Source organism: Atractosteus spatula, chromosome 14 (genome assembly GCF_055471065.1).
Source record: "Atractosteus spatula isolate fAtrSpa1 chromosome 14, fAtrSpa1.hap1, whole genome shotgun sequence".
In the NCBI taxonomy this organism is placed as follows: Eukaryota; Metazoa; Chordata; class Actinopteri; order Semionotiformes; family Lepisosteidae; genus Atractosteus; species Atractosteus spatula.
The window spans coordinates 561117-587888 of NC_142719.1; the positions used below are offsets into that span (position 1 = coordinate 561117).

General features: G+C 62.3%; 2 protein-coding genes across 3 annotated transcripts; one reads left to right on the forward strand and one right to left on the reverse strand.

Moving 5' to 3' along the window:
• Nucleotides 1-17632, forward strand: LOC148820336 (zinc finger MYM-type protein 4-like). Of its 2 annotated transcripts, none has more exons than XM_088932904.1 (29): nucleotides 1-548; nucleotides 2351-2396; nucleotides 2532-2828; nucleotides 3331-3540; nucleotides 4114-4175; nucleotides 4353-4499; nucleotides 4583-4658; nucleotides 4811-5123; nucleotides 6158-6335; nucleotides 6420-6632; nucleotides 7223-7370; nucleotides 7460-7575; nucleotides 7683-7955; nucleotides 8042-8192; nucleotides 8982-9154; nucleotides 9237-9381; nucleotides 9613-9813; nucleotides 10397-10434; nucleotides 10528-10672; nucleotides 10900-11015; nucleotides 11099-11270; nucleotides 11346-11513; nucleotides 11630-11724; nucleotides 11814-11982; nucleotides 12058-12209; nucleotides 12363-12477; nucleotides 12559-12804; nucleotides 14612-14738; nucleotides 15985-17436. In XM_088932904.1, exons 1-29 carry the CDS (start codon nucleotides 516-518, stop codon nucleotides 16064-16066), a joined length of 4407 nt encoding a protein of 1468 aa, XP_088789030.1. In that variant the 5' UTR covers nucleotides 1-515; the 3' UTR covers nucleotides 16067-17436. The 2 variants fall into 2 exon arrangements, with proteins under 2 accessions (XP_088789030.1, XP_088789029.1); XM_088932903.1 differs by having other exon boundaries at nucleotides 3-548; nucleotides 15942-17632.
• Nucleotides 17633-17914: 282 nt separating this feature from the next.
• Nucleotides 17915-25727, reverse strand: rnf19b (ring finger protein 19B). Its single transcript, XM_088932907.1, has 9 exons — nucleotides 24424-25727; nucleotides 23015-23220; nucleotides 22537-22681; nucleotides 22288-22450; nucleotides 22079-22193; nucleotides 21138-21278; nucleotides 20832-21015; nucleotides 20606-20740; nucleotides 17915-19836 (listed from the first exon to the last, which is right to left on the reverse strand). Exons 1-9 carry the CDS (start codon nucleotides 25071-25073, stop codon nucleotides 19389-19391), a joined length of 2187 nt encoding a protein of 728 aa, XP_088789033.1. The 5' UTR covers nucleotides 25074-25727; the 3' UTR covers nucleotides 17915-19388.
• Between the last annotated feature and the right edge of the window lie 1045 nt (nucleotides 25728-26772).

A 26772-nucleotide genomic window follows, 5' to 3' on the forward strand; every position in this document is an offset into this window, starting at 1 on the left:
GCATGCGCCCTGCCGGCGCGCGGAAGCCCGGGGGAGTGTCTCGTGTCGGTCTTTTTTGTTTTTTTAAAGGCCCTCGCGCCAGAGCGAGCGAGCGGAGCCTGATCGATATGGCCCAGCGCGGAGCCGGACGGGCAGTCCGTCTGAGAGGACCCTCGGCACACTGAGACAAGCCGTAACTCCAGCCCATCAGGGCCCGAACCCCGGACCCGCCCGGCTGGGGGGAGAGGGAGCCGTGTCCCGGTCTCCAGTGCCGAGTCTCGCAGACCACCGCTCTCCCGGGCTCATTCCGCTTTCTCCTCGGCGGCGACGCGGTCGGAGCGAGCCCGGGCCGGTCTCCCGGGTCTGGACCGGGCCGGACCTGCGCCGCGGGCTTCCCGCTGCTTCCCGGAGCGCTCGAGCGCTGATCCCAGCTCGTGCGCCTGCGGCAGCGGGGGGCGCGAGCGCGAGTGAGAGCGCGAGTGAGAGCGCGAGCGAGAGCGAGAGGGCGAGCGCGAGGCGGCGTGCTGAGCGTCAACATGGCGGAGCCCGAGCAGGCGATGCAGTGCCAGGTAGGTCAGCGCGAAGGGGGCAGGCTGCCGGGGCCTGTGTGCGGGCGGGGCGGGGCGGGGCAGAGCGGGCCGGGCCGGGCCGGGCCGGGTCGGGCCGGGGCTGCGGGCGCCGCGGTGAGCTGCTGCGGTCCGGTCCGGGCGGCGTGGCGCAGATCCCGGCTCGCCTGCACTCGCCTGGTGATGGAGCGCGCTGACAGCCGGCTCGCTGAGCCCCTCTCTCGCTGCAGCAGCCTCCCAGTGCTCCCAGTGCTCCCAGTCTGCTCCGCTCCAGGGCTCTGCGCTAGATGTGGCATCAGAGGCCGCTTCCTCAAGCCCGTCTGCTTGTTCTCATTACTCTCGGACTGACTCGGGAGAGCGCGCTCGTGTTCAGGACGGGCTGAACCGAGAGCCCTGCAGACCGGCCCGGCCCGGCCCGGCCCGGCCCGCTGTGGGCAGGGAGCCGGGCTCCTGTCTGTGGTATCGGCTCCTGCGGGTTTGGCTGCTGTGCGCCCTGGCCGGCAGTACCCCCCCTTCCCGTCCCCGGGTGTTCAGGGGGAGCAGTGAGTCCCAGGTGCGAGCAGGCGGGGCAGTTACAGCCCGCTGCCTGCCCTGGGCGTGTGGGGGCAGCGGTGAGGAGGGCTCTCTGGGTCACTGTCCTGGGGGGTTAGAGTCGTCCAAGAGCTGTGCTGAACGTTAAGTGTCCCGGGTTCAGTTCTGGCCTGGAGTTTGAACGTTTTCTCTGGGTGCTCAGGCCTCCTCCTGGAGTCCAGCTGGCGTCTCTTAACTGCTCCCACTGTGTGTGTGCCCTGTGGCGGACAGGCGTCCTGCCCTGTCCCGGGTGTGTCTGGCTCGCTGTGTCCCTCCAGTGGTCTGAGCCGGTACTGAGCGTGGGCAGATGTGCTGTATGGGGGCCCCTGACAGACCTGCTGCCTGTGCTCTGAGGTGCTCACTCTTGAGAGTGAGTATAATAATACAGCGTGTGAAGCACGCTCACTTGAAGCAGTAGTGGCAGGTCTTGCGCAGGACGCTGCGCAGCGGGGCCACGGTGTAACCAGTCAGGCAGAGGGTGGAGCAGAAGAGCTGGGAAGAGCCCTTGCGCTAGTAGGAGAAGCTGAGGCTGAAGTGGGCGTTCCTTGAGAGGATGGATTTGAAACGTTCTCCAGAAGGGAGAAGCTGGGTGAGAGGGGTCTGAGATGACTCTCTTGGCACGATGAGATGTGGCTTGAGTAGAGAGATGAGGTAGAAGGGAGATCACAGCCAACAATCTTGCAGCTTTGGACACGATCCTTTGCAGTTTGTTGAGCAGTTCTCCAGGCTCCCATAGCGGACCGTAACGGAGGCTGTCGGGACATCTTGACTATGTGGTCAGTGTTGGTGCTCCATTTAAGATCCCTGTTTATGTATGTGCCCAGAACTTTGAAGGAGCCTGTGGTCTCTATAGGAAGACCGTTAATGAAGACTGGAAGTTCTGTGTTCTGGAGGCGTCGGAAGTCGACGATAATTTCCCCGGTTTTAGAAGCGTTGAGTAGGAGGTCGTTGTCCAAACACCAGGCTGTCCCCCAGTCAGTCTGCTTTCGGTAACAAGTCTCATCATTATCCGAGATGGGGCCGACAGTAGTAGTCTTGACAGAGTCGGCCCGGATGTGCGGTTGTTTGTGAAAAGGGAAAGAGGCTTGGGGAGCACCGAGGGCAAGACGTGCCATTAATCGCCCTGAGGGTCTGCTGGCGGGGTGTTAGAAATCCAGAATCCAGCAGCAGTGCTGATGAACTGAAGTGGCTCAGCGGTGCTGACTGTCCCCTCTCTGTCCCCTCTCTGTCCCCAGAGCGATGAGCCGGCGCCGGAGCCAGCAGCTGGAGCCGCAGGGGGAGGTACGTCTCGGTGTGGGGGGGGCCTGGTGTCCGGGGGCTCCCCCAGCCTGGCCAGGTCTGTCGTGACGGAGTCCCTGACGGGGGTGTGGGGGTGCTTCCTGCCGAATACACTCTGTTCCTTCTGTCCTCCTCCAGGACCTGGTGGGCCGATGGGGGCTGAGCCGGGGGGGGGCCCGGGCGCCCCCACAGAGCCGGCCAGCAGCGAGGCCGCGGAGCAGGAGGGGCTGGGGCCCGGGGGGGGCGAGGAGCCGGGCTCGGAGGCCAGGGGCGGCGGGGGCCGAGACGCGGGCGAGAGGGGCCCAGGCCCCGGGTTCGAGGACAACGAAGACGAGGTGGAGGGCGCCCCTGTCATCGCGGCCGACGACGAGGAGGGGGAGCTGTCCCCCCTCAGCCCCGAGAGGGACCTTGCCGACGGCCGCACCTCGGAGACAGGTGAGCGGGGCGGCCTCACCCCCGTTCCCATGGCAGCGACGGGTCGGCTCCTGCTCTGGCACGGCTCGGTTCTGGTTTGGTTCTGGCGCTGGGAGCTCGCAGGCCCTTACAGCAGGGCCACCTCTGGGGTCAGGGCTCGCTCTCTGGAGCAGCAGGTGTGTGGACCCGGACCGGGCAGCGCCAGGCCTGTAGAGAGGCGCTGTGTCGGTCGGCGTTGACCCGGCTCTGCCTGAAGAGCAAAGTGCCCAGGAGGTCCCTCAGCTGGCGGCCCGGTTCTTCATGAGTCGCTTAGCTGAGTGATCTCCCGTGGTCGCGTGCCCAGTGCCAGTACAGAGCCTCTCCCCTGTCACCCCCCCTCCTCTGCACCGCTGGACTGCAGACCTGCTCTTGACCGCTGCTCCCAGGACGTCCAGCTCCCGCTGCGTTCGCTGAGCCCCTGGGCTTGGGGGCGGACCACAGGCGTGTTTCGCGGGTGACCGTGGGCGTGTTTTCTGCACCGCAGAGCCGGAGCCGGAGCCGGAGCGCGCCCCAGTGGAGGAGGGGGTGGTGGAGCCGAGCACGGCGTCGGCGTCCCTGGCGGGCTCGGGGTTGGGGGGGCCCAGCGAGCAGGACAGAGGGCTGTCGGCCAGGTGCTCGCCCCCCTCCCCCGCCCCCTCCCTGGAGTGTACCGCGGAGCCCGCGAGCCGGAGGCTGTCGGGCCTGAGCAGCGCAGGTGAGAGGAGACGGGGGGGCGTGCGGGGGGGTGTGGGGCGCAGGTGAGAGGGGGACGGGGGGGGTGTGGGGCGCAGGTGAGAGGGGACAGGGGGGCGTGCGGGGGGGTGTGGGGCGCAGGTGAGAGGGGGACGGGGGGGGGTGTGGGGCGCAGGTGAGAGGGGACAGGGGGGCGTGTGGGGGGGTGTGGGGCGCAGGTGAGAGGGGGACGGGGGGGGTGTGGGGCGCAGGTGAGAGGGGGACGGGGGGGGGTGTGGGGCGCAGGTGAGAGGGGGACAGGGGGGCGTGTGGGGGGGTGTGGGGCGCAGGTGAGAGGGGGACGGGGGATGTGGCGCAGGTGAGAGGGGGACGGGGGGGTGTGCGGGGGGGGTGTGGGGCGCAGGTGAGAGGGGAACGGGGGGTGTGGCGCAGGTGAGAGGGGGACAGGGGGGGTGTGGGGCGCAGGTGAGAGGGGGACGGGGGGGGTGTGGGGCGCAGGTGAGCGGGGACAGGGGGGTGTGCGGGGGGGTGTGGTGCAGGTGAGAGGGGACGGGGTGCTGGCTGGGCTCTAACCCGTGTCTGTTCCTTGTGCCAGACGGAGAGGGGCGGCGAGACGCGGACCGCGCGGGGCCCAGGAGGACCGAGCCCGGCTGCAGGGTGAGTGACGGGGCAGGCCAGCTAGTGCCGTCTGGGGCACGGGTCACAGCAGGGCTCGAACCTGCAGCCCTGGAGTTCCTCTGCTGCCCGCAGGAGCAGGACGGGGGCTGGCTGCTGGCCGGGAGGCAGGGGTGAGGTCTGGGCCAGGTTCAGTGTCACCTCTGTGTCTGTGTCCAGGAGCCGGAGACAGGCGGCAGCAGCAGCTCCTCCTGTGTGCCGGAGCTGAAGATCAAGGACGAGCCGCTGGACGAGGAGTACGACCGGGCGCTGGCCCCTCCGGCCGCGCTGCTGGACAGGGTGAAGGACGAGCCGGACAGCCCTGAGGTCAGCCTCCGCCGCCGCCCCCGCCCCCCCCTCCCTGTCACCCCCCCCCCCCATGCTGACGGCTGTGTGTCGCTGCCCTGCAGGAGTTCAGCGAGCAGCACAGGACCCCGGAGGAGCTGAAGATCAGCGCGGTGTTTTCCGTCAGCGGGGCGCCTGCAGGTGAGTCTGCGCCAGCCTGCCGCTGTCCGTCTGAGGGACTGAGGGACTGAGGGTCTGAGGGTCTGAGGGACTGAGGGTCTGAGGGACTGAGGGTCTGAGGGTCTGAGGGTCTGAGGGACTGAGGGTCTGAGGTCTGCTCTCTCTCTCTGCAGCCGCCCAGCCGTACCCCCCTCCGGCGGGGGCTGCGCCGGGTGCTGGGCGGACGATGGCGGGGGGGCCCTCCAGACCCCCCCCTCTGGGCTCCAACCCCCCCCCTGTGCCCGCGGCGCTGGCGCCCCCGCCCGGGCCGGTGTCCCCCGCCGTCAGGGTGTCGTGCTCCGGCTGCAAGAAGGTCCTGCAGAAAGGCCAGACGGCCTACCAGCGCAAGGGCTCTTCCCAGCTCTTCTGCTCCACCCTCTGCCTGACTGGTTACACCGTGGCCCCGCTGCGCAGCGTCCTGCGCAAGACCTGCCACTACTGCTTCAAGTGAGTGTGCTGCACACGCTGTATTATTATTATTGAGAGACAGGCTCACTGTCTGTTCCTCAGGCTGGGACTGGAGATCACACACTGTAGTATTATTATTGAGAGACAGACTCACTGTCTGTTCCTCATGCTGGGACAGGAGATCACACACTTTGTTATTAATACTGATAGACAGGCTCACTGTCAGTTCCTCAGGCTGGGACAGGAGATCACACACTGTATTATTATTATTGAGAGACAGGCTCACTGTCTGTTCCTCAGGCTGGGACAGGAGATCACACACTGTATTATTATTATTGAGAGACAGACTCACTGTCTGTTCCTCAGGCTGGGACAGGAGATCACACACTGTAGTATTATTATTGAGAGACAGGCTCACTGTCTGTTCCTCAGGCTGTGACAGGAGATCACACGCTGTATTATTATTATTGAGAGACAGACTTACTGTCTGTTCCTCAAGCTGGGACAGGAGATCACACACTGGGCTAAAGCTTTATTGAGTTTATGCCTCCAGTAGGATTGGGAACTGTCCTGATTTTGGCAGGTGTGGGATGTAGGTGTGGGAATTCTGGGATTAGATTTGTTATTTTAGGGATGAATGTTTCTCTTATCCCAGAATATCTGTCACACTGCAGTAGGAAGTGCACCTCTGTCTCTATTTCTCCCTGCTGGCAGTGAGAGCACAGCCTGTCCTCTCTGGGCAGCCAGGTCTGCCTGCGTCCAGTGACTGTGTCCAGGCTGTGGTCACTGAGCCTGTCCTCTCTGGGCAGCCAGGTCTGCCTGTGTCCAGTGTCTGTGTCCAGGCTGTGGTCACTGAGCCTGTCCTCTCTGGGCAGCCAGGTCTGCCTGTGTCCAGTGTCTGTGTCCAGGCTGTGGTCACTGAGCCTGTCCTCTCTGGGCAGCCAGGTCTGTCTGTGTCCAGGCTGTGGTCACTGAGCCTGTACTTCGTCAGGGTCTGTATCTCTTTGCTGTCTCTCTCCCTGTTCGGTTACTCAGCCGGTGTGTCTCTCTCTGTCCCACCCTAACTCTCGCAGGGAGATTGTGAACCCCAAGGATGTGATCATCGCCCCGGTGGACGCCGGGGGCACGGTGAAGGATTTCTGCAGCCAGGCCTGCCTCACGGCCTTCGACTACAAGCGCAAGACGGCCGTGTCCACTCTGTCCAGCGAGGGCGTGACCATCAAGTGCAGCATGTGCCAGCGGACTGCCATTGTAAGAGCCCGGCACTGCGGTCGCCGCCGTCGCTAGGGGCGCCGCGCCGCCACGCTCGCTCAGTGCCGCGGCTCTGTGTTGCAGATCCGTCACGAGGTGAACTACCAGGGCGTCGTCCACAAGCTGTGCAGCGACGCCTGTTTCTCGCGCTTCCGCTCCGTCAACAACCTCACCATGAACTGCTGCGAGAACTGCGGCGGTTACTGCTACAGCAGCGGGGGGCAGGCGCACGTGCTGCAGATAGAGGGCGCCGCGAAGAAGTTCTGCAGCGCCTCCTGCATCAGCACCTACAAGCAGGTAACGCCCCTCCCTGTCCCTCTTCCCACGGCCGCACGGGGTCCGGCAAGCAAGCGGACATCTAGCGTCCCGCAGCTGGTAAAGCCTGGAGCGGGCCGCGCTGGTGTGGACTGGGGTTTTGTCCCGCAGCTGGTGAAGCCTGGAGCGGGCCGCGCTGGTGTGGACTGGGGTTTTGTCCCGCAGCTGGTAAAGCCTGGAGCGGATCAGGCTGGTGTGGACTGGGGTTTTGTCCCGCAGCTGGTAAAGCCTGGAGCGGATCAGGCTGGTGTGGACTGGGGTTTTGTCCCGCAGCTGGTAAAGCCTGGAGCGGGCCGCGCTGGTGTGGACTGGGGTTTTGTCCCGCAGCTGGTAAAGCCTGGAGCGGATCAGGCTGGTGTGGACTGGGGTTTTGTCCCACAGCTGGTAAAGCCTGGAGCGGATCAGGCTGGTGTGCGGGTGGAGGACAGGGGTGAGGGTGGAGGACGGGGGTGTGGGCTTGCCGCTTTCCCTGTGTGTTTCAAGCCTGGAGCGACTTGGAAATCCAGCGGCAGCCCGAGCTCCTCGAGCGATCGGGGGTGGCGCCTGCTGACCGCGCTCTGTCTTGTCCACAGAAGAGCGCTAAGGTGACGCCCTGCACGGTGTGCCGTGCGCTGCGCTCCTCCGCGGAGATGGTGGAAAACACGAACCCGCAGGGCAAGACTGAGCTCTTCTGCTCCGTGCACTGCCTGTCCGCCTACCGCGTGCAGAACTTCTCCTCAGGTACCCCACTGGCCGTCGGCCTTTCACCGGTCACCCCAGGCCCCCGCCGGACTGCTGAGGCTCACCCTCTCTCCTGCCCTTCTGCCCAGGTGTGCCAGTGTCCTGCAACAACTGCAAGGTGTCGGCCGTGCCCCAGTATCACCTGGCCATGTCCGACGGCAGCATCCGCAACTTCTGCAGCTACAACTGTGTGGTCAGCTTCCAGGTAAGGGCACCGTGCTGTGCGGCCAGGTCAGTCACACCCAGGTGAGGCGATGTGTGCTGACTCTGCGGACCTGGGCTGCGCTTGATCTCTGTCTTTCTGTCCTGCAGACGGTGTTCAACAAGCCGCCCCAGGCAGCCCCTCTGCCCTCCCTGCAGGGCCAGCCCCCCGTCAGCGCACCCTCCACCCTGCCTGTGGGGGGCGCCGGCACAGCCCCTGCCCTGGCCCCCAGTGCGGCCGCCCCCACGGCGTCCGAGCCCGGCCACCCTGCACCCCCCCGCTCCCAGGGCCCCCCGCCGGCGCCGGGGCGCGGACCGGTGAAGCTGCGCTGCCAGCACTGCCGCCGCCAGTTCTCCTGCAAGCCCGAGCTGCTGGAGTTCAAGGTACCGGGATCTCCAGGAGGGGAGGGGGGGTCGTTAGGGCTCTCCAGTCCGTTCGTGAGTGATGAGCCCCTTGTCGCCCCCCGCAGGGCCGCATGCTCTACTTGTGCGGGAAGACGTGCTTCGAGGAGTTCAAGAAGGTGAGCTTCGTCATGGCGCGCTGCGAGTACTGCAAGATCGAGAAGGTGGTGAAGGAGACCATCAAGTTCAACAGGCAGGACCGGTCCTTCTGCAGCGAAGGTCAGTCTGCTCACGCCCCCTCCTCACTCCGCCTGGGGAGGGGCCAGGGACACGGCCGAGGGCTGTGTGGGCATGCAGGGTGGGACAGTGAGTTCCTCGCACCCACAGCCACAGCCTCACCTGCCTCACCTCCACTCGCAGCCACAGCCTCACCTGCCTCACCTCCACCCACAGCCACACCTGCCTCACCTCCACCCACAGCCACAGCCTCACCTGCCTCACCTCCACCCACAGCCTCACCTGCCTCACCTCCACCCACAGCCACAGCCACACCTGCCTCACCTCCACCCACAGCCACACCTGCCTCACCTCCACCCACACCTGCCTCACCTCCACCCACAGCCACAGCCACACCTGCCTCACCTCCACCCACACCTGCCTCACCTGCCTCACCTCCACCCACAGCCACACCTGCCTCACCCACACCTGCCTCACCTGCCTCACCTCCACCCACAGCCACACCTGCCTCACCTCCACCCACAGCCACACCTGCCTCACCTCCACCCACACCTGCCTCACCTGCCTCACCTCCACCCACAGCCTCACCTGCCTCACCTCCACCCACACCTGCCTCACCTGCCTCACCTCCACCCACAGCCTCACCTGCCTCACCTCCACCCACAGCCACACCTGCCTCACCCACACCTGCCTCATCTGCCTCACCTCCACCCACACCTGCCTCACCTGCCTCACCTCCACCCACACCTGCCCCGTATGTCCTCTGATTGTGTTGCCGTTACTGTTCCCACTCTCCCCTGTCCTGACCTCTGACCTGTGACCTGGCCGCAGGCTGCAAGCTGCTGTACAAGCACGACCTGGCGAAGCGCTGGGGCGCTCACTGCCGCTGCTGCGCCTACTGCTCCAACGCGGCGCAGAAGGTCTTCCAGAACCACTTCGCCGGCAAGCTGGAGGAGTTCTGCAGTGAGGAGTGCATGTCCCTCTACACTGTGCTGTTCTACCAGGTGCGTGCCCACGCCGCCGCCTGCCCGCCCGCCCGCCGGGAATCTGTCTGGCCGGTGGCGTGACGCCTCTCTCTCCCGTCAGATGGCGAAGTGCGACTCCTGCAAGCGGCAGGGCAAGCTGCTCGAGTCTCTGAAGTGGCTGGGGGAGATGAAGCACTTCTGTAACCTGCACTGCCTCCTGCAGTACTGCAGCCAGCAGGCCTCCACCGAGGCCCACAGCGCCACAGGTAGGGGTCCGAGTGCAGAGAGGGGAGCAGGGCTCTGCTACTGTGACTGTGTGGGCCAGTGCAGGGAAGAGGAGAACACTGCAGTGTGGGGGTACAGGGCAGCGTGGTGAGGACAGTGTGAAGTAGAGAGATGCTGTAGGCCCGGCTCAGTGCTGTCCCAGTCCAGTCCAGGCCCGGCCCGGCTCAGTGAACGAGCTCAGTTTCACAGCTGTCTTCCCCTCTCTCTCTCAGTGAACTCTGTGACATCGATGCCCCCGGCTGCCTCAGCCCCTGCCCCGCCGCCTCCGCCTGCCCCCGCGTCTGCGCCTGCCCTGCCCCCACTGTCGCCCATCTCCCAGAAGAAGGAGCCCACACCCGTCATCGCCAACGTCGTCTCGCTCGCCAGTGCCCCCACCGGGCAGCCCTCTGTCAACGCCAGCACTGCGCTGCAGGGTAACTGACGACCCCTTCATGCTACAGTTTACAGGCGCTCCGCGGTGTTGTCGTAGTCCTGGGAAGATGTAGTGACTAGTCTCTGAAGATGTTCTGCCCCCTCCTGTAGGGGAATGGGAAAGTCTCCCACAGTGGGGTCTCCCACTCGTGGACAGGGAGTCGCAACCCCTACTTGTCAGCCAGGTGGAGGGGAGGAGAGGAGATAATCGAGTTCATTCTGCACGTTGGTTTCCTACAGGCCACGAGGAGAAAGTTCTTTTCTGACTGCGGGTTACCATTGTGTTTGGGTTACCACAGGTTACTTGCTAATAGTTTTCGCCATTTTCTTGTGAATATTGCTTGCTTGTATATAAGGGTTCACCCTAGGTTCATTTGTTCTTGTCTTCTGCGGAAGACCCTTACACTCCCCCTAAAAACTCAATTTTTTTCTACTTAACTTTGTGTAAATCTACTTTTTGGGGTGCCCTGTCTCCAGAAAGAGAGGGGGCGATTATTTTCCTTTGGGGGGGCTGTCCCCTCGCCCCCCGGTCGCTGACCTGCCGGCGTGACCTCAGTGCGGATCTCTGCTCTCTCCCTCTCCCAGGCGCGGTGCCCACGGCGCAGGCCAAGGTCATTGGAGATGTAAGTCCCCCGTCGCCTGCGCCGCCCTGCTGTCGGGATGGGGGCACGGTGGGGCAGAGCCGCAAGCCTAACTGTCCGTCTGTCCGCCCCCAGGCCAGCACGCAGACCGACGCCCTGAAGCTGCCGCCAGCCGCCCCTCCCCGCGTGCTGAAGAACAAGGCCCTGCTCTGCAAGCCCATCAGCCAGACCAAGGCCACCTCCTGCAAGCCGCACACGCAGACCAAGGAGAGCCAGACAGGTGCTGCTCCGCGCCGACTGGTCGCATGCCCTGCGGGGCGGGACAGGACAGGACGGTCTCTCGCGCCTCCCCCCTGCGGGGCGGGACAGGACGGGACGGTCTCTCGCGCCTCCCCCCTGCGGGGCTGTTGTGAGCCAGGAGCACTGGGGGCCGCAGCTGAAACCTGTCGAAACGGATTCTGCTGCCCCAGCGCTCTTGCTCAGTGTGTCCTCTCTCTCCGCCCACAGAAGAGGAGTGGCGCCCGGATGTGGTGGTGCTGCCCGTGCCTGTCCCCGTGTTCGTGCCCGTGCCCCTGCACCTGTACACCCAGTACACCCCCTACCCCGTGGGGCTGCCCCTGCCGGTACGTCCCCGAGCAAGACACCGCCGCCGTGCTGCTCCCCCGGGCCGTACCAGTGACCCCCGCTCTGCCCCTCTGCCCCACAGCTGCCTGTGCCGATGTTCCTGCCCACCACGCTGGACAGCGCGGAGCGCATCATGGAGGCTATCCAGGACATCCGGGAGAAGATCCCCTCGAACCCCTACGAGGCTGACCTGCTGCAGATGGCTGAGCTCATCGCCGAGGAGGAGGAGAAGGACAAGCCTGTCTCCCATGGAGGTGTGCAGGGGGTGGGGGCGCGGGCGGCGGGACAGGGCAGGAGGGGCAGAGTGTGACGGCTGTGCTTTGCCCCAGACCAGGGCAGCACCTACAGCGGAGACCTGGAGAGTGAGGCCGTGTCCACGCCACACAGCTGGGAGGACGAGGTGAACCACTGCGCCGCGCGCGCCTGCCCCGACAGCGACCGGCCACCCTCCCCCTCCCCGGAGCTCATGCTGGACCTGGAGGCGGACTTCCCCATGGGTCAGTACTGTAAGGACACTCCCTGTGGGTCAGCCCTGCGGCCCCAGAGGCGGGCGCTCCCCTCCCCCGTGGGTCAGCCCTGCGGCCCTGTGTGACCCTGCTCTTGTTGCTGGCAGAGTCCTTCGACCCCGCGGCGGCGAAGGAGACCAGCGTCGCCCTGAGGCACCGAACCAGGAGGAGACCCCGAGACGGCTTCCCGCCCAGGAAGAGGGTGAGCCAGGCGCCGCGCCCGCGTGCCGTGTCCCACGCGTGTCCGTCCCGCCCTGCGTGTGCTGACTGCCCGCCCCTCTCTCCGCTCAGGGCCGCAAGCGCGCGGCGGCGGTGGTGTCGTCGGGGATCTCGCGCAGCGCGCTGCTGCCCCCCGCGGAGCCGAAGCACGCGCTGCGCCACATGTACGGCGTGAACGCCTGGCGCAGCTGGGTGCAGTGGAGGAACGCGCAGGCGGACACGGAGCAGCCGCGCTTCGGCAGTGAGTGTCCCCGGACTCGCCTGTCCGTCCGCGTCCCTCTCGCCGGCCCGCTCTGACTGCCCCGTGTCCCCGCAGCCCGGCTCATGAAGCCGAAGCAGGACGTGCTCGCCTGCAGCTCTGCAGAGCTCAGCTACGGGCTGTGCCACTTCATCAAGGAGGTGCGGAGACCCGGCGGCGACAGATACACCCCGGACAGCATTTTCTACCTGTGCCTGGGCATCCAGCAGGTAAACACCCCCACCTGAGTCTGGACAAACACCAGGCGTAGTGTACCTGTGTGTAAGTGTATCCTGCAGGAGCAGAGCACCTGTGCAGGTGTGCGAGGAGCCTTGCCTGCTGGTGTCTGACTGCGCCTCTCCTCTCCCCTCCCCTCCCGGCAGCACCTGTTTGAGAACGGCCGCATCGAGAACATCTTCACGGACCTGTTCTACAGCAAGTTCACCCTGGAGATCACCAAGATGCTGAAGGACTGGAAGCCCACCATGCTGCCCAGCGGTGAGAGCTCTGCTCCGCCGTTGCCCGCCCCTGCCCTCGGCCCCGCGTGCGCCAGCACGTTAATGCCCCCCTCTCTCTCAGGGTACCTGCACTCGCGCGTGGAGGAGGAGTACCTGTGGGAGTGCAAGCAGCTGGGGGCGTACTCCCCCATCGTGCTGCTCAACACGCTGCTCTTCTTCAACACCAAGCTGTTCCAGCTCAAGACCATCCCCCAGCACCTGCGGCTCTCCTTCGCCCACGTCATGCGCTGCACCAAGACGCTCAAGAACGGCAGCAAGGCCACCTACCTGCGCTTCTTCCCTCCCGCCCCCCGCAGGGACCCTGCGGGTACGCCCATCGCTCGCCGTTCTCGGGGCGACGCTCTGTCTGTGTGCGGCGCTGGGGTCCTGAGAGGTGGGGTGACCTGTGTCTGTGTGCGGCGCTGGGGTCCTGAGAGGTGGGGTGACCTGTGTCTGTGTGCGGCGCTGGGGTACTGAGAGGTGGGGTGACCTGAGAGATGGGGGTGACCTGTGTCTGTGTGCGGCGCTGGGGTACTGAGAGATGGGGGTGACCTGTGTCTGTGTGCGGCGCTGGGGTACTGAGAGGTGGGGTGACCTGTGTCTGTGTGCGGCGCTGGGGTACTGAGGTGTGGGGTGACCTGTGTCTGTGTGCAGCGCTGGGCTACTGAGAGTTGGGGTGACCTGTGTCTGTGTGCGGCGCTGGGGTACTGAGAGATGGGGGTGACCTGTGTCTGTGTGCGGCGCTGGGGTACTGAGAGATGGGGGTGACCTGTGTCTGTGTGCGGCGCTGGGGTACTGAGAGATGGGGTGACCTGTGTCTGTGTGCGGCGCTGGGCTACTGAGAGGTGGGGTGACCTGAGAGATGGGGTGACCTGTGTCTGTGTGCGGCGCTGGGGTCCTGAGAGGTGGGGTGACCTGTGTCTGTGTGCGGCGCTGGGGTCCTGAGAGATGGGGTGACCTGCGTCTGTGTGCGGCGCTGGGGTCCTGAGAGATGGGGTGACCTGTGTCTGTGTGCGGCGCTGGGCTACTGAGAGATGGGGTGACCTGTGTCTGTGTGCGGCGCTGGGGTCCTGAGAGATGGGGTGACCTGTGTCTGTGTGCAGCGCTGGGGTCCTGAGAGGTGGGGTGACCTGAGAGATGGGGTGACCTGTGTCTGTGTGCGGCGCTGGGGTACTGAGAGATGGGGTGACCTGTGTCTGTGTGCAGCGCTGGGGTCCTGAGAGGTGGGGTGACCTGAGAGATGGGGTGACCCGTGTCTGTGTGCGGCGCTGGGGTACTGAGAGGTGGGGTGACCCGTGTCTGTGTGCGGCGCTGGGGTCCTGAGAGGTGGGGTGACCTGTGTCTGTGTGCGGTGCTGGGGTCCTGAGAGGTGGGGTGACCTGAGAGATGGGGTGACCTGTGTCTGTGTGCGGCGCTGGGCTACTGAGAGGTGGGGTGACCTGTGTCTGTGTGCGGGGCTGGGGTCCTGAGAGGTGGGGTGACCTGTGTCTGTGGGCGGCGCTGGGGTACTGAGAGGTGGGGTGAGCTGTGTCTGTGTGCGGCGCTGGGGTCCTGAGAGGTGGGGTGACCTGTGTCTATGTGCGGCGCTGGGGTACTGAGAGATGGGGGTGACCTGCGTCTGTGTGCAGCGTTGGGGTCCTGAGAGGTGGGGTGACCTGAGAGATGGGGTGACCTGTGTCTGTGTGCGGCGCTGGGGTACTGAGAGGTGGGGTGATCTGTGTCTGTGTGTGGCGCTGGGGTCCTGAGAGGTGGGGTGACCTGAGAGGTGGGGTGACCTGTGTCTGTGTGCGGCGCTGGGGTACTGAGAGGTGGGGTGACCCGTGCCTGTGTGCGGCGCTGGGGTCCTGAGAGGTGGGGTGACCTGTGTCTGTGTGCGGCGCTGGGGTCCTGAGAGGTGGGGTGACCTGTGTCTGTGTGCGGCGCTGGGGTCCTGAGAGGTGGGGTGACCCGTGTCTGTGTGCGGCGCTGGGGTCCTGAGAGATGGGGTGACCTGCGTCTGTGTGCGGCACTGGGGTCCTGAGAGATGGGGTGACCTGCGTCTGTGTGCGGCGCTGGGGTACTGAGAGATGGGGTGACCTGTGTCTGTGTGCGGCGCTGGGGTACTGAGAGGTGGGGTGACCTGTGTCTGTGTGCAGAGAGGGGCGCAGTGCTGGGAAAGAGGAAGCCGGAGGAGGAGGAGGAGGAGGTGATGGAGATGCCAGAGAACACAGACAATCCCCTGCGCTGTCCGGTCCGGCTGTATGAGTTCTATCTCTCCAAGTGGTGAGTAGTCTGTTTACCCCAGTCTGTACGAAATAAACTACTCTCCCTGGACACTCTGTCAATTCAGGTCCATTCAAGGTGCTTTATTGGCATGGCCGATGAGTACAGTCATTGTTGCCAAAGCAAAACAAATACATTTAATGTAAACAAAAATCTACATTTACAAAGCCACAATCGTAAAATATTTACATATAAACATGTGGAGCATTACTGGGAGACAGACTCACTGTTTCTCAGGCTGTGACAGCAGGTGTGGGAATTCTGGGATTGGATTGCTTCTCTAATCCCAGAGTATCTGTCACAGTGCACTAGGCAGTGCACTTCTGTCTCTGTTTCTCCCTGCTGGCAGTGGGAGCACAGCCTGTCCTCTCTGGGCAGCCAGGTCTGCCTGTGTCCAGTCTCTGGACAGGCAGGCTGTGGTCACTGGCCAGGCTGTGGTCACTGAGCCTGTACTTCGTCAGGGTCTGTTTCCGTTTGCTGTTATTTATCTTGGTTAAATATTCGGCTAGTGTGTATTGTCTGTCTAGAACACATTTGTTCTCTCGAGTACATTGATTTAATTATGTTGTACGCTTTACCCCCTATGCCACTTTGGAGTTATTTATAAAACAGTCCTTCGTGCCAAATTGAGTCAAATGCTTTCTTGAAATAGATTAAAGCATGCAAAAAAAATTTCCTTGGTCTTTTTGGTGGACATGTTTGTCTATCAGTGTGTATATAGGGTGTAAATGTGATCAGATGTGCGGTGATCTGGTAAGAAGCCAATCTGACTCTTACTCAGGAAGGCCAGTATTTGTGTATTCAGGAAACTGCAGAATACCTTCCCCAGGTTACTGTTCACACAGATGCCCTGGTAGTTGTTGGGATCGAGTCTGTCTCCACTCTTATAGATGGGCGTGATCAGTCCTTGGTTCCAGGCCTCGGGGAAACATCTGGCTGTCATGATGAGATTGAGGAGTTTGAGCAGGGCTTGCTGCAACTTCGAGCTGCTGTGTCTCAGCATCTCATTGGTGACTCCCTCTTGGCCACAGGCTTTGCGTGGTCTGAGGGCCTGGAGTTTGTCCAGTAGCTCCTGCTCAGCGATCGGGGAGTCAGAGGGGTTGTGGTTGTCTTGGCCAGTTTTTCAGGGGTGGTGTTTTGGGCTGATTGACGTGCGCTTGGGAGCGTGTGGCACAGGTGTGAGCGGCTCTGTGTCTCTCTCAGCTCGGACTCGGTGAAGCAGCGCACGGACGTGTTCTACCTGCAGCCGGAGCGCTCCTGCGTGCCCAACAGCCCGCTGTGGTACTCCGCCCAGCCGCTGGAGCCCGAGACGCTGGAGACCATGCTGACGCGCATCCTGATGGTGCGGGAGGTGCACGAGGAGCTGAAGAAGTCACACGCGGACTCGCCCTCGGACGACGAGGCTGCTGGGTAATAGCGCCCCAGACCTCTCGCTCCCGCAGCCGGTGCGCGGGGGGAGGGGGGGCGGTGCCGCCCAGCTCCGCCCGCCTGGACAGAAACTCGGACACGGTCTGGGAATCGAGCTGGAAGAGTCCGCTCTTGGCAGGCCTGCCGACCCAGGTCGTAGTAGTGCAGCGGTACCATACAGTCCGGTACACACCGGTACCGGCCGGCGGGCTCTGTCACGCCGTACTCCAGGGCCCGGTGGAGTCCAGACGGGCCGTCTGGGCCGCTGGTTCCTGTGGTGCGGACTCTCCCTGCGAGGCTTGGGACTGGCGCAGCTTCTTTCCCGGGTGTGGTGCTGAGTGGGCTGTGGGTGGGCGGAGCAGGGGCCGTGGGCACAGCACGGGGAGCCCCCGACAGATCCCGCGCGTCCACCGGTCGGTGCCGCAGTGTTTCTGGACAGGGTCTCGGGTGCCGTCACTAAGGGGCTGCCCGGAGTGAAGCCCTTGTGTCCACCATGTGACTGGACTTCAGCGAGGCGGCTGGTCGCTGCCCGTGTGTGCCCAGCCCCCGCGATGACACTAATCTACACAGGCAGGGCACGTTCTGCAGTTACCCACTTCTCTCCTTTCTGTAATCGTGTCGACCGAGTTCTCTCTCCTGCCAGTATGTGACGGGTATTCCTCGACCCAGAAACTCCCATTTAAACGTGTTGAATTGCAAAATCGTACCCGCTGCCAGTTCGGCTAGTTTTCTTCCAGCTGTAGTGCCTGCTGCCGTTCTGCCACGCGGTTTGCCAGATGTTGGTGCGGCGAGCGGGTCAGTAAGGTGTTTTTTAAAACCCGTTTCACCCGGGGGTGGCGGTTCTGCTTGGTGACTGGAGGTCGGACCTGCGGTCCAGCAGGTGCGGGGGAGTGGCACCGGCGTGGCGGATGCTGGACCTGCGTGTAGAGTAGCCTGTAGCAGCTTGACCCCAGCGCCCCGTTTGTGAGCCCCGTGGGGGTGCGTTAGGGTGGGGGATAGCGGTACTGCTCGCGGCGGCGAGCGCTTTAAAGGAGGAACAGGGACGGGGAGCTCAGGTGCGAAGGAGGGAGCGCAGCACTGCTAACGCTAAGCCCTGCCGAACTGGGGTTCACCCTCACCCCCCTGGGGAACTCGGGGCGCTGCTGCTGCTCTCTGCTCGGGGCTGCGGCTGAGCCACCGCGTTTCCTCAGCTCCACTGCCCTCCAGCCCCGGGACGTCATAGCAGGGCTGAGAGGCAGCAGCTGTGGGTGGTGAGGTGGGGGGCAGTGGGGTGTCTTGGGTGGAATCGGGGGGGGGGGATAGGGTGGGACGGGGGAGCTCCTGCTCTTGAAATAAAGTGGGGGGAGTTCAGACACGCTGCTGCTGTGCGTTTCTGTGGGTGGGTGAGCCTCATGAACTGTAGTCGGGGGGGAGGGCGGGGGCAGGCAGGGAGTGCAAGACTGGTTTTGTAATGTTTCTTTTTTTTATATATAAAACATTGAAATCAAGCCTTGGTCTCCGTCTTTATCTGTGTTAATGTGGTGCTGGCCACAGCCCTGGTCAGTCATGGCGGGGCAGGATTCTGTGGGAGCTGGCACACTGCTGTGCTGTTTCTGGGTATCTGGGATGAGGGGTTCAGGTGCTCTCCGTGTGTGTCCAGATACCCCTCCCTCTCCTGTCCCCCTCTGTGTGTGGCCAGATACCCCCTCCTTCTCCCCATACCCATGTGCTGGTGGATCATCAAAGAGGCTGCATGGCTGCAAAGTCACAGACTCACACATGGCCCCGGGTTCAAGAGAGAGCAGTGTTTATTTCCAGCCCTGCAGGCTGCACCTCGCACACAAGCCCAGCACATCCCAAAGCATCCCAAAGCAGGGCTACAAAAAAGTGCCATAGTTTATACATATATATCTATACACTGGTCACGTCTACCCAACTGTCATTAAGAGCTTGTTCCCAGTGAGCTCTGAGAGAATACATTCATGTAGCCACAGCCAGTCACTCAGACCAGCGCGCGTGTGTGTGTGCGCGTGCAGAGGGTACGGGAGGGCGAGTCCCTAGTGCTCCACCCTTTTGTCATTGGCCGGTTCGGGCCTGGAGCTGAAGAACCACAGCCTCGGGCCGCGAGAGAACAAGCTCTCCGGGCAGAGCCTGACTCGTGAAAATCATTTAGAGTACATGTATGCAAACATGAATGCGCCTTGTACACAAACCACCTGCGAATCACGCAAAACATGGCTGAGGGTCATGTGACCGTTACACTGAGACACATGAATTTGGTAAAAACAAAGCGCTAGACTTCAGATGTGCTTGAGAGAAATGCCACCGCCAGCAAGAACCAGACCAGCACACAATCTCAAACCCACACTGGAGTTAAACGCAGGTCAGCAGCACTCCAGCACGGTCTGCTCCTGCTTTCAAGTGTGGTCTCTCAAACTCCACAGCTACCACCAAAGAGAGCGCAGAGCTGCTTTTAGAAATGATGGTCCAGTTTCTCTCCTGCAACCCAGTCCTCTCTGCTGCACTGCTAGGGCAGCAAAGCACAGCCTGCTCACGTACACTCTGCTTTCACACAACCTCAATCCTAGAATCATCTTGAAAAATAAGCTTCGTGCATCATTACAGACATATGCTTTAAAAAAAGGCTTGACGGAAGTCAGTTCAACAGCAGAGACAGAAGCACAATTCGCCCGCCTTCTGCATGGAAGTGGTGCCCCTCCCCACCACCTGTGGACCACTCCCATAACAACCTCCAGGACAACGGCCACCCCCCTCCCTCTGCAGATACTCCTATAAGCATCAGGTATTCGCTGTTTTGAGCCCCAGGTTTCCTGGCTGCGATGCTGGGTGTCCAAGCTGCTCGTGGTGACTGGGGTGCTCTGGTCTAATTCCTGCAGAGGCCAGGGGAGGACTGGCAGCCTGACCTCTTCCACTGTCTCTCCCCTCAGAGGGACAGGCAGCGGGTTGGGGGCAGTTCCGCCTGAGACAGGCAGCAGTGGCAGCAGCACAGCTGTGAGAACAGCCATGCACAGTCATGCTAATTAATTCGCACGACAGCCTGCTGCCTCACAGTAAACAAGCCACAGGGAAACCAGTTCAGCAGCAGGAATCCCTGGCCCCGCCCCCCAGCCCCTCCCCCACCACCCCCCAGCCCCACCCCTCCCCACGAGCAACAGGCAGACTCTCGCAGCACAGCAGCCCTGCGCCGTCACAGCGGCAGAGACGGGCACGAGGAATAACCGAGACAGGAAGCGCCCCCTCCGCTCACACGTACAGCATGACGTTGTCATGGCAATGCAGGCCGTCCGCGGGGGGGTGCAGTCCACGGCACGTGTGCTGCGGGGGGGGGCAGGCACGGGGGCGCGGCGAGTCGCAGTCGTCAGAGGTCAGCTCGGCGATGTCGTCCGACTGCGTGTCCGAGGTCTCCAGGTCGCTGCGGATGCTCTCCGGCTGGGCCAGAGTGACGTCGCCACAAGTCCGGGAGCGCAGGGGGATCTCCCCCAGCGACTCCCCCGGAGACAGGGAGGCCCCTCCCCCTGGCAACGCCCCGCCCCTGCGGGAGCTGCAGTCTTGGGGCTCCTCCCCCTGCGCGGGCACCGTGACGACCGACACAGGGGCGGGGAGCAGGTCCTCCTCGCTGCCCCCGCTCGAGAGCCGGATGTGACTCGGCTTGGTTTCGATGTCCACCTGTATCTCCAGGTTAGTGCCCTCCCTGTCGGACAGACATTGTGACAGAGAGCTCAGTAAGACAGCATGACGTCGGCTCTGTGCATCGGCGGGTTACTCATTACAGTATCTCATAGAGGCAAGTCAGTTCAGGGACTGGTCACTGTAAAACAAAACTGTTTCCCACAGTCCAAACTGTGGCCGTCCTGCAGGACTGTCCTGCACAACTCCCGCAGTGACCACCTGGCCACACGGTCAGTCGGAGCCGACAGACCCCTGTCCACGTCCGAGCGCTGCTGTGTGGCACGCGACCGGGCGCCCCAGGGATCTGGGGAACTTTACTGTCGGTAAAAGGTTTTCAGATGCAGCTGTGAATTCTAGAGGTACATTTCAACGACTGTGGCCTATTAAAGGAGAAATCTTTGGTCCTCGGTACCCCAGAATTTATATATGTACATCCCCAAACACAGCCATTACTAATTCAGACTGGAGAAGAAGTAGGAGGGGGTACACCCTAGTCCCCCATGCGATGCAGTTCTCCAGATGAGCTGGGCATGGCTTCCCTGGCACACTGACTGGCCCAACACAGCACCGATACTTCCCTGTCGCACACCGCACCGCGCCCACGCGGCAGCACTCGCACCACACGGGCACTAGAGGGCAGCACAGGACAGGAGCGGTCTGGTGGTGATCTGGCTGCACTGTTCTCGCAAGACAATCCTGACGCCCGCCCACACGCTCCTGAGATACTCACACCCCCCCGGCTGAAAGTCCAGCCCTGGCGAGGGAGAGAGGGGTACAGAGAGTCGGCTCACCGCTCGTGGGGGCTGTAGGCGGAGATGATGGACCCAGCCATGCCGCGCGTGCTGGCGCAGTCGCTCGCCGCGCCCAGGCTGCCCGTGTCCCGCGACAACGCCTCCTTCGCCAGGTCCGCAGCCTGGACCTCCAGCCTGGTGGACAGACAGAGCAGCCCTGGATCAGCCTCCACGCCTCTGCTGCACTGACCCTCCCTCTAGCAGCGATGGCCCCCCTCAGTCGTACCTGCTGTATTTGCCTGTGCCAGTGCTGAGCGCCCCCCCAGCCAGCGTGTTGAAGCAGGGGGCGTCACCCAAGGCCCCTGGGGTTACCCCTTCGCTGGGGCTGGTGGTGCTGAGGCCACTGGTCACCCCCTCCAGACTGCTCTCGCCGAGACTGGGGCTCTTCAGCGCCCTCCAGGCGTCCGCCACTGACCGATGGGTTACAACAGAGCAGACCGGTCAGGCAGGGGTCAGAACACGAGGACATCGTAGTGACCTGTACATCTGGCAGGCCTCTGAAGGGTCAGCGGTCACGAGACACAGTGCTCACCTGTGATCGGTCCATCATCTTCGTCAAAGTCGATCTTGACACCTCGCCCCTTGGCCCTGCTGACGCCACAGCCGCCCCCCCGGCACAGCGAGATGGGCACCACGCCGTACACATAGGCCAGCATGATGGGCACGCCGATACCTGCCACAGAGCACAGGACAGTGAGGGAACAGCACAGAGTCCCAGTGTGAGCAGCAGCACAGGGCAGTGAGGGAACAGCACAGAGTCCCAGTGTGAGCAGCAGCACAGGGCAGTGAGGGAACAGCACAGAGTCCCAGTGTGAGCAGCAGCACAGGGCAGTGAGGGAACAGCACAGAGTTACAGCATGAGCAGCAGCACAGGGCAGTGAGGGAACAGCACAGAGTCCCAGTGTGAGCAGCAGCACAGGGCAGTGAGGGAACGGCAGTGTTAGAGCGCGATGACTGAAAATATGGTACAACACCACTGTAATATCAACCACAGACTGTAGAAAACAGTGGTATTAGAGAGCAGCAATAAGAGTAATGTTATGAGTGCCGCTGTGTCGTGCTTTCAGCAGCAGTGAAGACAGTGACGTCTTGCCCACAGACCTGAGCTGAGAGAGGAGACGCAACGCAAGACCCCAGCACACACAGAGACCAGCGCGTGCCCACGCAGAGAGCGAGAGAGAGCGCTGTGCCCCCCTCCTGAGTTGCTCGAGTCTCGTGATCATGGCCTGACAGGCAGGGTTGCCCATACTCCAACCCACCTGACTCTCGCCACCCCAGGCTGCAGCTAGTGAACTAGGGGCCCCTTACTACCCCACCGTAAACTCGTGTTATTTCTACTCCAGACATCACAGTGGCTCAAAGATGACTGGACTGGTAAATATTAGCCCTTCGGGTTGCTGCAGAAAAGTCGGGGACAGGATGAAACGGGTGCCATGCTGACCGCACTGGGGTCCCCCGGGCGCCCGCACTCACCTACGCTGACTGCGGCGATGACCGGGGCGGTGAGGACGGACAGGGCCACGCCCCCGGAGATGGCCAGGTTCCGCCTGTGCTTGGAGACCCTCTTCCCCTCATAGTGGCTGTGGATCTGCGCGGGAGAGAGAGGGCGGGTGGGTCAGTACCCGGGACACCCGCTGCCCGGACACCGGCGGCTCTCTCCGGCGCAGCGCGGCCCCACTCACCTTGCGGCCCACGTAGACAGGGATGCCGATGAGCATGGCAGGCACGGCGATGCCCGCGATCAGTGTGATGCCCACCGGCGCGCCAATCAGGGTGCCCAGCTGCCAGACGATCTTCTTCTTCCGGCTCCAGGGCTTCTTGCCCCAGAAGGTGCAGCCTGAGGGGCTGAGAGGGAGAGGGCAAGTTCAGATGCGGCGCGGTGCTGCAGAGGCTGCCCTCCTGCCCCGGCGCCGCCGCCGACAGAACCGCACCTGAGGTAGTGCAGGTCCGAGATCTCCTTCATGCACAGCCAGCAGAACTCGCAGCCGCACACCGCGCAGGTCATGTGATTGCAGCTCCCGTCGTTCATCTTGATGATGTAAGCGCCACAGCGCGGGCAGGGCTTGATGTCATCAGCTGGAGACGAGGAAGGGGCAGGGTAAGACAAGGCGTGGGAGCGCTGAGAGGGGTACAGCACCCTGAGCACACTGGACACCGGACACTGCACAGAGCACACTGGACACTGGACATTGCAGAGAAAATACCAGGCACTGGACCATGGACAAAGGACACTAGACACCGCATAGAGGACATTAGACACTGGACTCCGGACACTGGACAGAGGAAACCTGGTACTCGACTGTGGACAATGGACACTGCACAGAGGATGCCAGGCGCTGGACCATGGATAATGGACACTAGACACCGCACTCAGGACAATGGATGCTGGATACACAGAGAGCCCAGTACCTGTTCCTTGCTCCTGGCCGTAGCTCAGGCCCGGGGAGTGCCCACTCTGCCCTGGCAGCCGCAGCGCCCTCTCCTGGCGCGCAGAATCGCAGGTCTGATTGGGATGCCAAACCTGCTTGCAGTGGTAGCAGAACTCGGCCCCACAGCCTTCCCGCTGGCAGGAGAGCTTGGGGCAGCTGGCACAGCCATAGGCAATCACAGCATAGCTGTAGGAGAAAGAGAGATCAGCAATCACAACACAGAGAGAGAGAGATCAGCAATCACAACACAGAGAGAGAGAGATCAGATATCACAGCACAGAGAGAGATCAGCAATCACAACACAGAGAGAGAGAGATCAGCAATCACAACACAGAGAGAGATCAGCAATCACGACACAGAGAGAGATCAGCAATCACGACACAGAGAGAGAGAGATCAGCAATCACAACACAGAGAGAGATCAGCAATCACGACACAGAGAGAGATCAGCAATCACGACACAGAGAGAGAGAGATCAGCAATCACAACACAGAGAGAGATCAGCAATCACGACACAGAGAGAGATCAGCAATCACAACACAGAGAGAGAGAGATCAGCAATCACAACACAGAGAGAGATCAGCAATCACGACACAGAGAGAGATCAGCAATCACGACACAGAGAGAGAGAGATCAGCAATCACGACACAGAGAGAGATCAGCAATCACGACACAGAGAGAGAGAGATCAGCAATCACAACACAGAGAGAGATCAGCAATCACGACACAGAGAGAGAGAGATCAGCAATCACGACACAGAGAGAGATCAGCAATCACGACACAGAGAGAGAGAGATCAGCAATCACAACACAGAGAGAGAGAGATCAGATATCACAGCACAGAGAGAGATCAGCAATCACGACACAGAGAGAGATCAGCAATCACAACACAGAGAGAGAGAGATCAGATATCACAACACAGAGAGAGATCAGCAATCACAGCACACAGAGAGAGATCAGCAATCACAGCACACAGAGAGAGATCATTCCATGCAGTGCGCTAACAGAAATGTGTAGGCCAGTAGTGGGGTATTTCAGAGCGCCTTAATTACAAATCGACCGCGGTTTCCACTAGCAACAGTTGGCCTGCTTTCTGCACAGCACCACGGTTGCCCAGGCAACGGACAGCTCTGGGGACAGCGGGCAGGGTGGGGTGAAGAGGGCATCTCCCTGCGGGCCGATTGGCTGGGCACAGCTGCAAGACTGGCAGCGAAAGCAGCAGAGGGCCAGAGCAACGCAGCTGACCGCTGAGAGAGACTGGGCAGAGGGGGACAGCGAGAGGCGTGGCCAGAGACAGGGGCCGGCGGAGCCCTGTGCCAGTGGCAGGAGAGTAGACCAGTCCGCGGGCCAGTCCCATCGCGTCCCAGCTCGGCAAGCACACCAGAACTCACCTACAGTCAGGAGCTGGGCACCAGCGGCAGTCCGGGTCGGCCGCCAGGCAGCGGCGCAGGAGGAACTCCTCGTACTTGGCCAGCAGGGCGGCGTCGTCCAGGATGAGCCCCACCTGGCGGGGGGACAGGCGTTCGGCGCACTCGGGGCAGGACAGCTGCACACGGCTCTCCGAGATCTCGATGCGCAGGTACTGCCGCAGGCAGGGCAGGCAGGACCGGTGGCTGCAGCCCAGGATCTCAGGCACCTGCTCCGCCGGCTGCCGCACCAGGCACAGCGGGCACTCCAGCAGGCCGGGGCTCGGCTCGGGCGGCTCCGGCCCAGCTGCCGCCGCTGCTGCCGAGCCCAGGGAGCTGCGGCTGCCTGACAGGACCCCATCCGAGCCGGCGCCGGAGGGCAGCTGAGGCGAGTCAGGTGGGCGGGCCGGGCCGGGCTGCGGGTGCGCAGGGGGCAGCAGCTGCGGAGGTGGCGGCGGGGCGCCAGCCGGAGTGGCGCCAGTGCTGGCGCCGCTCTTGGCCCGTGAGGCCCGCTTGCTGTGGAACAGGCTCTGGAAGGAGATCCGCCGCCTCTGTCTCCCAGCGCTCCGGCACTTGGGGTTGGGAACTCCACTGACCGAGGAGTGGGGAGACTGCGAGTCCCTCTCAGAGCCCATCACGGCACGCGGCCCTCCCTCTTCCTGTGGCGCGATCTGGTGCCCCGACACCAGAGGGCAGGCTGGGCTCTGTCTTGGCGACGCGGGCTCGATCAGCAGCACTCAGACAGGACAGCCCTCTGCCCGCAGCCGGAGGCTCTGCCCCGGCCAGGAGACCAGACACACGGAGAGGCTCTGATCCAGGAAGCGCCTCCTCTCTCGCTCACCAACCAGCCACAGCAGGACAGGAGGCTGAACCATCCACACTGCAGCCCCGATAAAACCTCCTCCTCCTCCTCGTCTGCTTTTCTGCTGCGTTCTCTTCTCTCTGTCCTCCACGTTTCCTTTTCTCTTTTTCTTTCGTTCTCTCTCTTCCGCGGTTCTGCAGTCTAGCTCTGGCTCTTCTCCCTCTGTCACACCTTTCACTCTGTCACTCTGGAACCGAAAGTAGAAGAACAGGAAGTTATTACAGCTGAATCAGGTGTCTCATTGAACATGCTCCTGCTGAGACTCCTCCCCTCCCTCTCAGCTGTACATTAACCCCTCAGTGCTGCGCCTGCAGCTCCTCTCAGCTGTACATTAACCCCTCAGTGCTGCGCCTGCAGCTCCTCTCAGCTGTACATTAACCCCTCAGTGCTGCGCCTGCAGCTCCTCTCAGCTGTACATTAACCCCTCAGTGCTGCGCCTGCAGCTCCTCTCAGCTGTACACTAACCCTCAGTGCTGTGCCTGCAGCTCCTCTCACTTGTACATTCATGGAGACAGCTGAACCACTGCCAGGACAGAGAGAGACGGAGGAACAGTGATCATCCCCCACACTACTCCACTGTGCGCTGCTACTGCTGTTGCCATAGTGATCCTGACTGCGAGACAGCAAGAGCAGAGCAAACATCATCCCACACACACAGTACGGCACTCATCCCATTAATAACAACACTCAGCACATTAATCATGCACCACACAACACACCTAACACAAAACACAAACTGCAAACGCATGCTACAGCCATTCATTCCACACAATCCACACACAGTCCTATAGCATAACACTCCACACAACACAGGCACAGCTCAGTGGACAGACAGTCTGTGCAACAGGGAAGGAGGTTTTAGGTTTTATTTGGGCATCTAGGCAGACAGAATCCCTCCTCCCAACCCCCCGACCCCAGTCCAGATGTGGCCTGGCTCAGTGTGACTCTGTGGCGCACGCACACACATACATCTGCTCAGACAGGCCCGATGCAACCGGGCAGAGCCCCTTGGAAAAGACCCCCTCAAGACAGGACCCCCCTGACGACACCCCTGCAGTGGAATTGGCTTCCTCTCTAAACCCCTGCTGCATGTTTTGGGGCATGCTCACCCCCATGTGGACATTTCAGTCAAGCCCAGAACAGTCAACAGAAACAGAAGGACCCCGAAAAGGAAGAGGTACAAACATACAGGGGTGTGTAAAACTGTGCCCGAGGCCTGCGACCCGTGCAAGCACCAGGAACCAGACACCTCTGACCGCACAGAGGCAATCAGTGGGGAACCCCAGGCCCCAAGAGGCACTGCGAACCCTAAAGCAGAGGTCAGCTACCCTGAATTAACCCTGAATCATTCTGCGAACCCTAAAGCAGAGGTCAGCATCTCTGGTGCAGAACCTGTCCGGAGTGCAGGAGCAGGGAGTCTGGCCGACACTGCAGCAGCAGCCAAGGGAGCACAGAAGAACCAGGGCCTCTGC